The 12,718-nt window shown below is 41.6% G+C and overlaps 1 protein-coding gene across 3 annotated transcripts in view; it reads right to left on the bottom strand.

Moving 5' to 3' along the window:
* Positions 1-3,472: 3,472 nt before the first annotated feature.
* PTPRG (protein tyrosine phosphatase receptor type G) overlaps positions 3,473-12,718 on the bottom strand; it is a 412,828-nt gene continuing 403,582 nt past the window's right edge. For all 3 annotated transcript variants that reach the window (XM_067303422.1, XM_067303421.1, XM_067303423.1), the window contains 4 exons: positions 10,561-10,707; positions 9,615-9,757; positions 6,398-6,533; positions 3,473-4,728 (listed from right to left, as the gene is read on the bottom strand). In XM_067303422.1, the coding sequence (XP_067159523.1) occupies positions 4,582-4,728; positions 6,398-6,533; positions 9,615-9,757; positions 10,561-10,707 (573 nt within the window). In that variant the 3' untranslated portion in view covers positions 3,473-4,581. The remainder of the gene's footprint in view (positions 4,729-6,397; positions 6,534-9,614; positions 9,758-10,560; positions 10,708-12,718) is intronic.

The raw sequence follows: 12,718 nt of genomic DNA, 5'->3' as shown, positions 1-12,718 counted from the left end.
TGAAGGAAAAGAAAATAGGAGTACACATGAATGCTTAGGTATTTAGAAAGAATGGCTGCTTGCTAGTTTCAAATGCTCTAACAAAACAAAAGAAGTCACTACCCCAAATGTTGGAGAGTTGTGACATTGTATAAAATTGACTATCTCCTCTTTTGGAGACGTTTATTCTTAAAACTCAAGACATTTTTCTTGAAATTAATTATCCTCTGTAGAAAATGCTTCCCTTTGCAAATAGTTAACAAAAACACTAAAAACAGTTTAACAGCTAGGACAAAGTAGAGGCCAAATCTCTTCATTACAGTTCCTTCTCTTTCTCTATTTTTGCACGCCTTTTCCTTTGATAAGAAAAGCCAATGTAGTTCACATTGTTAGAATGGCAACAAAGAGAAGAAGAGCAAAGGGGTAACAATAACAGTTGAATTACAGCTCTGTTAAAAAAAAATTTAAAAAGAACAGAAAAAAAAGCAGAAAAGCAATGCAGTGGCTTAACAAATAGGCATTTTCCCTTCATATAAAAATTCACCGGCACCATTTGACATGAACTTCAGAACATAGGATTTGATGTCAAAAGGCATGAATTTGAGAAAGACTGCTAAAACTTTAAGACAACTACATTTTAATTTTTTTTAAAGTTGTTTTTGTTTTGCTGAGAATTAGTAATATGTATCTTTGGTAAAATTGGTATCTATATTTTAGCTTTTAAATAAAATATATCAGCTTAAAAAAAGATTAATAAGAAGGCAGTTGTGCTGTGTCATAAAGATTATTCTCCTAATGTTCCGGTACGTGACTCCGGGTTCAAACCATTCAAGCAGTCAGAAATCAGAAAAAAACAACTGAAATTCTGCAGATCCTGTAAATGACTCCACTAACCTAGAACAGACCCACGGTACAGAAACAGTCACACACAAGGAGTAGTTTAAGGATTTGGTTTTTTTTTTTTCCTGTTCATAAATTCATATTTGGAAACAGACACTGTGAAATACTAAGGACAAACGCTGCTTTAAATGAAAGTTGTTCAGACCTTGGTCCGGCACAAGAATCAGCCTGCCTAGCCTGCACGTACGAGCAGTCCTGCTGGCTTCCCCAGGCCCTCCTACGCATGTCCGGTTACTCACGTACAGGAGTGTGTGTACGACTAAGGCATTTGGCTGCGAACATCACCAATTTAGATGTTAAGAAGACACAGCAACTTCCCAAACGTTTCCTCTTGGAAAGCTTGGTTATTATTTTGGGCTCAACTCAGAAGTCTCATACGTCTTTCACGCGGTCTGCTGGTGGAGTACACAAGCAAAACATGGCAAAACAGTATTTTCTAAATGTAGACACACGCATGCATGCACACTTCAATCCACTATTTCCTTATTCCTCAGGGCTGGGGCTGAGCCTCACATTTTACAGCAGTGGACCATACTTAGGGGTCTCCTAATTTGCAGGCCTGCATGTTGCTTGAGGACTTCTGATGCTGGAAAGCCATCCTGACCACGCAGCAAGCAGTGGTTACAATATGTGAGGTTAGTGTGGCAAAAGCAAGGAAGTGCCCGTTTGCCGTGGTGCACGTGTGTGGGACTTGACTTTGGCTCGACAGCCACACGAGAGCATCCCAGTGGAGCTCTGCGAGTGCCGATCTCAACACCTGTTTGGTCCTTCCGACAGGCTCATTCAGTCCCAGGGGAAGAGGTGCAAAGCCACGTAAAGAAAGCAGAACGCCAGCTGCTTACATCAGGATAGATCTGGCTCTTACGCACTCTTAATCCTGACTTTCACAAGCAATCCCTAGCTTCATCCACTCCAAACGTAATGCATCACTACCATCTATCAGCTATCTGACTGTTCACACTCAGCTTGATCCCCCTTAAGAAAAAATCCATGGAGAAGTCATAGTACATCAGTGTAAATTATTTCCCCATGAATTAAGCCCCGAGCAGGTATTTCAGGTGTGGGAAAATGCCAATGCAAATGCATGGATTTCCAAAGCATCTACCAACGTTCAGCCTCACCACCTTCTTTCATTGATTTTTAAAACCTGTGAGAAGATAAGGGATTAAACCAAGGCTATTCAGGCAGTGTGTCATGAAGCACAGTTATCTTCCATCATGCCACTGAAATGAAAAGCAATCGGCTAAAAGTACTGAACAAATCCAACTCTCCTAGTGCCTGCAGTGATCTTTGTGTCACTTAGCTCTCGTCCGGGTTTGAATTCTCTCCTCCTCCCTGCACCTCCCCGGGAACTTCACTGCTCCAAACCAAACTGCTCGAATCCAGCCGAATCCCTCCGTGCTACGCGCGATCCCGGCCCAGGCAGTGCCAGCCCTAGCGAGGGGGCACCGGCGCCGCGGCAGCAGAGCACGGCGGCCAGCAGACCCGCTGCCAACCCTTCCGACCCTCGCGGACCGCGGTTCTGGGAAACCGCTCTGGTTTCTGGGGTGTCGTGACCGGGCGGCCGGTCTGACCTCCTAGCACGCACTACGCTGGCTCACTCCTCGCTGCCGGCTCCTCCCAAGGCAAAGGGGACGCAGGCTACAAAGCATTCTTTTGAAGCACTTTGCACGTTTTTTTATTCAGACTAGCTGGTGCTGGGCATGGGATTTCCTTACAGAAACCACGGCTGTATTACACTGCTCAGCATTAGCAGTTATTTGGATCGCTTGTATCGAGGGATTAAACAAACTGGTAAGTCAAAGGTAACCACGAACTCTCAAATACTTTAGGAAACCTTTCCCTCATTAAAAATAAAAGACCAGATGTCAGCACATACCAGTTTGCATAGCTCCACTGCTCTCGACAAGGCCGTTTCAGTTTGCACCTCATGAGGTTCTGACCCAAAACACCTGCCCTGGGGAATTTCAAACGGTTCACTCGGCTCTTCTCTCTGTGAAAACGCACACGATGCCCTCCGCTTGGCTAAGCTTCCTCCCTGCCCTCCCCTCCAATAAAAGAAGTGGTTTTTGCCTTGCCAAATGTCTCTATTTCAGCAAGACTGGACGGGCAGCAGAAATTAATAGTGTTACATTTAAATGAAAAATATGCTGTAATATTTTGACAAGTTTTGAAAAATTACAATGCATGTTTCGTGCAGTTGAAATTGAAAAGTAAAGAAAATAATGCCATATATAAAGGATAGTGCCTTTAACTGTATACCAAACATCAGAATGGTTGAAATAACATATTTCATTTTCAAGGCAGATTCAGTAACCTCTCCCTATTCAGCAGAGCTATGAAGGACACAATTAGCTTTAACTCCCAGGAGAGTTAAGTATGTGCTTACTTCTTTTATTAAATAGGGATGGACCCTTGGACCAAATACAAACGAAAAGGGAGCCAGTGAGGATGTATACTTAAATGCTCCAAACAATAACTGAATTATTTAGATAATCTGGGGAAAAACATATCATTGGTGTGGGAGGGAAAACAGAATCAATAGGTTTGTGCTAAGCGATTAGTTTGGCAAAAAAAAGAGGGAGAATGTAACTTTATAGGTAGTTTTTTTATTAGTTTGCTTCACCAGTAAATATGGATCAGTACTTTATGTTTTAGCACTAAAGTATGAAAATTACACACCTGTAAAAATGGCATCTAACAGTTATGAAATTAAGAAACGCCTGTCATCATGTAACATACCATTAGGTGTGAGGTCATATTCAAGAGATAGTAAGGAAATTAATGTGTTTAAAATATTGAATAGCTTAGTAATGTAAAATATTGCTACCTTCAATATATCTGAAAACAGGTCTGGTTTTGGACTGTAGTAGATTTCTCACTGTATTGGCTCTGATGAAAATAAAAACAAAACACTTTCTTCTGCTTAAAAACTAAAATCTACGTTTTTCCTGAATAACTGGGGAAACTTTGGAGCTGTAAATTCGAAACCTGTAAATGTGTCCCACATATGAATTGCATCAAATTTATATTTATATTGTATGTAATTTATATATTCTATGTGAAGCAAGTCTTAGGCCTGTGAGTGTACAAAACAGTAATTTGAAACAATACAGAAACAATTGTTTCAGCTCCACAAGGCTGTTACATCTTCGTTGTAGCTAAAAATCACCTGCCACATTTTGTCAAGAAAGGATGAACTTTGCTCATCCACTCCACTGGAATACAGAATACAGTTACCAAAATTGTGACGTGATCATTAAAATAATAAATATGGTATGAAGGGGTACAGTATCTGTCATAGAAAGAATCCACCTGGCCTAGCATTCAAGATCTAAGATTTGAGGGTCGCTGTAGTTAGCAAAACTTCACTGCATTTAAACAAAACAAAAAAGCATATGTTTGTTGTCATGGAATGTCACATCAGGGCTTGTTTTGTATTAGAATATTATAGGCAGTAACACTGATCATATAGTGCAAACTAGATAAAATTGCGTTTCACTGTGTGAAATAAACAGAGGTGCAAATGCTCAGTAGGATACCATTAAGACATAAAATGGCAAAAAATAAATATCAAAACTTTTATCAGTGTAAAAAAGTAATTGGGTTATTGTATAACCTAGAGTCTGGCAAAAAAGGCCTCAAAAAAGTTCGCTCAGTCTTCAGAAGTTCTACAAATTAAGTGCCTTTTCAGGTTTCCAATTAGACAAGAGACTCCATGCTTTCCGCGGGATCCGATTCATCGCTGGCCATCACAGCACCGTTTTTGTCCAGTGTCATGGGACCATTTCCATTTTCCTTAGTGCTGACCAAGCTTAGCATTGCCTTATAAAGAAACTGGTACTGTTCCTGGAAAAGAAAGGACAGATTATTGCAAACCTTGCAGGATATGTAAGTGAGTGGCACTTAAATTTGGCGTTTCCAGGCTAGGTCGCGGATACTTGTAGAAAGAAAAAAAACATTTCATACAAAATGTTCCAGGCTGTTAATACCAACAGCTCCAAAGCAGCCATCTGACATGGTACAGAAATACAGTAATGGAGAACACTCAGAAACACATGCTTCACAGTCAGGATGCCAAGTCTTCATATTGCTTACAGAATATTTACTTTCCTCCTGTTGCTTTCTCCACGCAGACACCACTGATGTCAGTAAACTACACAATCTAGATAAATTACATTCTTCCCATTTCCTGAGGGCATAGCAAATAGAAGTTGCTTCTCTGTGAAGGCACTAACATGTAACAGAATACGAAGCATTGTTCTTTTTCATTTTGTAGGTAATAAAATGCATCATTACTACAAGCATACGTATAGCGAGGAAAAATATTTAGAGAGTAATTACCTACGTTAATCTAGTTTAATATTGTCACCCCAAACCTCCAGTTTTCGGTAGAATATTTTATTTCTGATCCACTGCCCACTGGAGAGAAAAGAAGTCTTTCCACTGACATTATAAGGATACTGCAGAAGGGCCAAAAGTGCACCTTGCATGCAACATAAGAAACCAAACAGCATGTTGCAATAAACCTAAAAAGTCACTACACTAGCTTTCCTGCAAGAATGGCATACTTCCACTATTTCCCTTTCTATTCCATTATCGAGTTGATTTTAAATAGTAATGTATGCTATATGTACAGTCATTTTATATAATGAAGCCAGTGTGTCAATACCTTTATTGCTTTTGCACATATAGTTTCTGAATACATAAATATGCTAAATCAGGTGTTAGCTTAAATCCTCAGAGGAGGGATGAGGACAGCGCAAGGAGCCATTTACAGCTTCTTAAATCCAAGGCTTCGTCTAGAGACGATTCTCAGCAGCAACAGCAGGTCAAACACAGCCGAAGCGGCGTGTTACGGCCAAACTCAGCCTTGGGGTTACCTCTGTGAAGGACCCCCAGGCTGGGTGTAGAGCAGCGAGAAAGAGGGAAGGGGCAGGTCCTCCTTCTGCCTCTGGGACGAGGCCCTGGCCCATACTGTGCCCTCAGCCCGCTTGGACATTTTCCAGGAGGATGTAAGTGGGGTCAAAACTCTACTAGAGACGGGACTAATGCTGAAACAGCACAGACGAGTGCAGGACAGTATCCGAGCCCTGGCTCGTCCCCTAGTGCAGGCAGCGCAACGCGCACAGGGCAAAGGGTGCTGCTCTCTGCACACAGAGCGCAGGCTCCTGTTGAAGCCTTATCTCCCCCTTCAGCTCTACCTGCACTGCTTGGGATCAAAATAAGCCAGGTTTAAATAGCAGATCTTAACGTACACGGCTGGCAGCGAGATGGTGACAAGCTGAAAGGCCAGGGCTGTCCGTACAGTGGCATTACTGTATGAGAAATAAGCTTAACTGCACATCAGAGACCGTGTGGGTTTGAGGTGTATAAAAATGACAACAATACAGAAAAAGCCCAAATGCAACTTCTGCTTGATAACGTACACAAAGCTGCATGTGTGTTTTAGTTCGTGCTTTTTGTCTCAGACAAAAACCTTGTAAACTACCAATTTATATTCCATTTAAAGACTTACAATGTCTGTAAATACTCCAGGCCGCATAAGATTTATCATCTTTGCCACCTGGAAAACATCAACAGCATTTTCATTCTCCAGCTGCTGGGACAGAGTGGTAAGGGCACACAGCGTTCCTGCCGACACAGCTCCATACCTGAAAAACCAGACCACAACGATAAGGTACTCACAAACAAACCTGGGCACCCTGACACAGAGCCATGAAAATGTTGATATAGTCTTATTTGATTACTGCAGCTCATCTTTATATCTATTAAAAGCTCTGTTCTATGCTAGTTAAGTTTTAGTCATTTTAATTTAAAAAAGAAATTTGGTGGTATACGAGTCACCTCAGGATATCAGCAGTTTTCAATAGAAAGAACTGGAGCAGCAAAATAATGCGAGCCATTTAAAAATACCCAGCTTGGAGAGTACACTCCTGGAGTCAGGTTTCACATGTACTGAAAGCATCTGCATTATAGCTGAGCGTATTTTACAATTCATTAGTGGGAGCTCAAGCAAAACACAAACTATTACAAAGAAATGAGACTTTGTCTCCTCCTCCATGTCTGACAATTTTATAAAACTAACATGGACATGAGCTGCTCATGAGCAAATGGGACGCATCTCAAAGTCTTCCTTAGGTCTGACTCATGGGCAAAATGCAACATTCCTGAGTTGGGTACCCAAGAGACATTACAGATTCTGATAAGTTGAGCCATGCTGTCATTTAATAAGAACCTGAGCAATGGTGATTTGTCAGGAGAATGATGCACAATGTGTCCTTGAGACAGTGGTCAGACAAAAATCTTACTGCTGCTAAATCCAAAACCCTGTGGGTATGCTTGAATCGCAAGTGCAGTTGTGGGGCACCTGATAAAAGATCCCAAGCAACAGGGGCTCATAACTGCTTCTGAGGAGCCGTGGTTGTCCTCTGCTCTCCTGGTCCTCAGGAGACTGAACTGCTGTCCTGGCTTTGCTATGGCTCTGCTCTGTGACCTGGAGCAGGACTGCATCTAAATGTCCCCATCCGTGAAAGGGACATTGGTGCTGACTTGCTTTGTAAACTGGAGAACTGGGCATGAAAACGTAAACGATCGGCGAGTACTGCAATGCCATCTGGTATAATAAGGTTACCACTAGTAATTTTAGAAGATTTCTGCGGAAATCAAGATATATGCTGCCTTGATTTCATACGATTTTTGCAAACTCAATTCGCCTAGAAATGGGAAACAGAAATCCAATCACAGTGGATCGCTGTTCTACCTGATGGAAAGTCCAAGAAGAAGAGGCAGGGCTCTTGCAGAGCTGCACACATGGCTGTGACTGATCATCTGATATGGACAATGTGGACTTTGCCTGATGCGTGTGCCTGATGGGGGACATCTAAATGCCTCTGAGGGCCTAATGCCCTGGTTTTTACTGAGGTTGATTACCTCCACCTCCCAACCATCTGAATGCTTTTCTCTCTGCAAATCATGCAACAAATCTTTGTCTAGTTGCCTACATATGGGTAATTGTATTTAAAATACTTGACTTTAAGTTGGTAGTATTCAGTACAGTTGTCTCTAGCTGGAATTTCTAAGCATACTTCTTTGAAATGTTTTGTTATCAAGTCATCCCACCATGTAATTCCTAAATATCACATGCATTTAGTATTTGCAAATCCATATATTTGGAATTAATCTGCAGTTGTAATTATTAGTGGATTATGTGATATAGTTGTTGCATATAGTAAAGGGAAATTTTCATTTTCAGCTACATTTGCTTAGGCTCCAAAGAAAAGCAGAATCCACATTATGTGAATAATAAAAAAATAAAAACCATTGAATATGACAAATAAACCAAAAAAGCAATTTACAGAAAGAATGACTCAGCACTGTTAGAAATGCAATTCTGATTCTTTTTTTTTTTTGGTCTAGCATGAAATGCCCAAATCAATAATGGTTCTAATTTTGTAAAACATAATCTTAAATACTGCAAGAGTAGCAAAACCTCACTTCAGACTACCCAAAGCATGAATATTAAAACTAGGCTGGAATTAATAAGCGCTGGCAAAAGCCAGCAGAGCTTACACTGTGCCTTAGCCAGGCAGGAAACAGTGGGAGAAAAACTGCTTGCTGTGGCCCAAGGCACCACTTGCAGGAGTCTGCTGGGAAAAGCCTGTTGCTGCAGCCGTACACTGATGCGAAGTGAAAGCTCTTTCAGCAAAGGCAGGTATCAGCACGCAATCTCTCATCAGCACCAAGGCTGACCTGACCACTGAAATACCAGAGTACGGTAATAACATTTTTGCACAAAAGGTGAAGATTTCTAAGACTTTCCCATTAACTCTGTCTGTTTTGTAGCAATGGTAAAGGTCTAATGGACTTGAGAGTGGGGGTTTAGAGTTGGTAGCAGTCATTTACATAGGCTCGGTGTTCACTCCAAGGGCAACTCAACCAGTGACAGAAAGCAGGCTTCCTCGTGATTTTAATGACAGAACAACTCCAGGGAGCTCGCTGCCTGCCAGGGCAAGATATCGTACGCAATGTAATATTTAGCACTCTTTATAACTGGGCATTCAAGCATAGCTGGCAAGACAATGAACACCACAGATCTACAAAAGAGACAAGTGCTGGCGCACACTGGCCCTGTGTTGGTGGGCTCCCTCCCTCATGCCTGGCACCACATGGTCCCCTTGGAGTGGTTTTGGGGGGAAGCAGAAGGAAGAAAAACAGATTCGCTCTAAGAAAACCTGGCGTCTTTGTCACAAGACACACTTCCTAATCATCCTGAGACACAGCTGAGCTGAACTTGTTCCTTATCTTATGTGGCACATTAAACCTGAGTTGTTAGATAGGAGCTCAGGTTTCCTTAAGACCATGCTGGGCTGCTCAAAGTATTTATTATCTAAGCCATGGCTCTGCTGTTTTTTTAAGTTGGTTGTAGAATTTGCTTGGGAAACTTCCAAGCAGAGAAGAACCCAGAACGCTTACAAAACAGACACAGCCTGACTTTCTGAGTCCATCTGGAAAGACTAGAACCAACAGCATAAACCAGACTAAACAAAACTCATTTGGCCTCAGATGCCAATGGATACCTCATCTCAGGAAGCTTAAATACTCTGATCCTTTTGTTTAGGCTACCAAACCCCATCCACTCCATGCAAGAAAGGACATTAATCCTGATCACTGTCCCATAGCAGAATAACTCCTTTTACAGCCTATGCATAAATGGGAGAAAAGAGATGACGTACTCATCATGAACTATGGTGGGGCCATCCCTTGTTAAGGCCTCTTCCTTGATTACATTAATAAGTTCAAAGGTACTGCTTATAGGAGCATCTGGATTTGGCCATTTAGGACATTGAAAGTGGCGGACTTCCAGAACGTAGTCATCCTGAAATGAAAAAAGAGCCTGGGTATTAGCTACTACAGTTTCACATTCATCCACTCCAGGCAGAAAGCATGATGGGGAAAAGTCTCATTACAAATTGAAGAGAGAAATTCTTCTTCCAAAGGGGTTTGCATACAAAGAAGAAGAAAGATGCTCAGCTCTAGTATCTCTGAAACAGTGAACACCCTAAAATAAACTATAACAAAAAATTGAAAATGATTTTGTATTTGAGTTCAGTATATACATTCTCTCAGAGTTCCTATAGCTCAAAGGTCAAACAAGAGAAGAGCAACAAAAGGAACTCAGTTAAAAAGGGCTTGCAAACTACTATTTTGCAGCAAAATCCAACTGCAGTTCTGATACCAAACTAAAAGCATACTTGTAGCTCAAAAGAAATGTGCTTTACTAAGTAAAACCCCTTAATCTTTGTGAAACAATTAATCTATAAATGCTGAATTTTTTAAGCAGAAATAGGACAATAAACCTTGGTGTGTACTTTACACAGAATAATTCAATCTACTTCTGTGACTTCTGAATGAGAAACAAATGTCCTCACTTTCAAATAATATAAACAGATTCAACACTACAGTCCCACTAGTGAGAGGAATCTACCTCCAGCAGAAGCAGAAGACAGGAGAGGAGTCAGTAGAGACTCCCTTGTCCCTTGGAGCAACATGCACAAACATGCATTTACAAGTAAATCCTTTTCAAGACTGTTTCTGAACTCTCTCACTCTCTCATGTTTAAATAACATCAACAGCATTTTGGAGAAAAGCCAAGGCCCACATTTGGGGGGTTTATTTTACCTGGGTAGCTTCAAGGATAAAGTCATGGATGATAATTTGCTCTTCGTTAGAGAGGCACAGTCTGTCTTTGCTGATAAGGGTCACAGTAAAGGCCTCACAGTTCATGGATTCCTCGCGACTTGGCCAGTACACAAACTCATCTTCTGCCTGGAGGAAAGAAACAACACACATCCTGCAGCCTTTTGGATACCTTAAGTGTGACTGAAAAATCCAGTGGATCAAAAAATTGGTTTGATAAACAGAGATGATCAGAAGCTGACCTTTAAAAACATTTGTGTCTAAAACAGACTTACTGTAACAGTAGTCAGTAAGCCTACCAGATCCTTCCTTTGTGTGCCCAAGCAGGTAACGCCTGCTTTTTAATTGGTTTCATAGGGAAATGGTTATTTTAGCTTGCTCATACTTAACCTTTGTATTATATCCCAGGCTTTATTACCTCCTGCCTACACAGTTTTGCATGAAAGTCAGATATCTGTTTAGAAAAAACGCACTGACCTTTAAAAATTAATTGCTTTTTATTTTTAATTTGTATTTATTGTGGTCTAATCCTAAACTCAAGGGTGCTCATAGAAGCGCTGTGGATCAGGCCTAGGTGGAAGACTGATGGATACTCTATGTAGGCGTTGAATTTTTAGAAGTGAGGAGAGGAGTGAGGAGGAAGGAAGAAACTGAAATGTTCTTAACCTTGAGAAAAACACTGGCTTAACTTAATGCAAGTTCTCCAACAAAACTCTAATGAAAACACTATGACACTCTAAATTCTCAATGAGACTGTGAATGGGAATAAAGGCTCAGTGCTGAAATAGCCTTACTAACTGATGGGGTATTGATAACATACTGTCAACACTATTCTTTAAAAAGCAACTGTTCATTCTGATTTCACTGTAGAGAAAGAAAATCAGGCTCTGTAACCACATGCATGCAAAGTCTGTTTCTCCTCCTGGCTTCAGAGGTCTCCTGTCCATGCAGCATAAGAAGAGACACTAACTAGACAGCCTGTGTGGCACTGCACAGCTGTGTTTCCAAAGACTCTGTGTTTACTGTGTTGAAGAAACATAAGCTACCTGCTTTGTTCCTCTGTGGCCATGAGCACGCCTCTGCAAACAGGCTTATCTCTGTGGGCCTGGAGACTTAGTGTAGATGATGTACAAGATACTGTTGAGATTCAGACGTTAAACATTTCAGTTTGTTCTGAAAAAGAGACTTGGGGTCCTAAGTCCCCTGAGAGCTTTGAAAATTCACCCCTCAGCCTGCAGAGGTGACATCAAACAGGGTAATATTGCTGAATGCCGTGGAAGTGCTCTCTCCCTCTACATGACAGATCCTCATGTAGCAGGCAGTTGGCATGATCATCTTGTCCCTTCATATTACGCACTCAGCACCTTGACGATCTCAGTCCTGTGCCGCCCCTCCTTGCCAACCAACACAACCCACACCAGACACCAAGCCAACACCCAGATGCCACTGCCTGGCTAGCCAACCTCCACCCTGAGCACAGCGAAGGCCAAACCAGGTGCAAGGCATCCTTGCAAAGGATCTGGCCAAGTCCGGCACTCCTCCATTACACTTCAAACACTACTGCTCTCTAGAGCTATTCCATACACTTGTAAAGACAAGATCAGCCTCTTCATTTCCATCCAACGTGCTTTCATTTCACTGGTGCTTTCTGGTTCGATTGTACTTCTCTGAAAGCTCTTTGCCTTGCAATGCCTGCAGTCCCCTTGATCTCACCACACACAAGGAAGTGTATCAACTGCTGCCTCCTTAGTAGCCCCTCATGACTGCTATTTTCCTGCTGTAATGAAGGTGGTTTCTCTACCACCCTCAGCTACAATCGTCTATTCACCTCAATGATGCATGCACGGAAGAACAAACTGTTTACTTCTTAATCTTTTCCAACACACACTCTTGAGACATGCTGGTAAATCTGGAAGTAGTGATTAGCACTTCACCTGTGTCACCTTCTCTATCTCATTATTTCCACTTAAATCGACATACGCATTTGCTTTTTTGCTTACATTAGAAATAACACTTGAAACCTTGCACGGCTTTAGCCCTGTACAGGCTTAGCCTTAAGCTCTGCAAGCAAACAAGCAACTACCTTATTGTCTCTGCTTCGCATTTCTGTTCCTTTCAAGGTCCTTACTCATGGCCCTGG

Source organism: Apteryx mantelli, chromosome 12, assembly GCF_036417845.1.
Source record: "Apteryx mantelli isolate bAptMan1 chromosome 12, bAptMan1.hap1, whole genome shotgun sequence".
In the NCBI taxonomy this organism is placed as follows: domain Eukaryota; kingdom Metazoa; phylum Chordata; class Aves; order Apterygiformes; family Apterygidae; genus Apteryx; species Apteryx mantelli.
The sequence above is the reverse complement of the archived record's forward strand: the minus strand, read 5'-3'. Positions and strand labels throughout refer to the sequence as shown.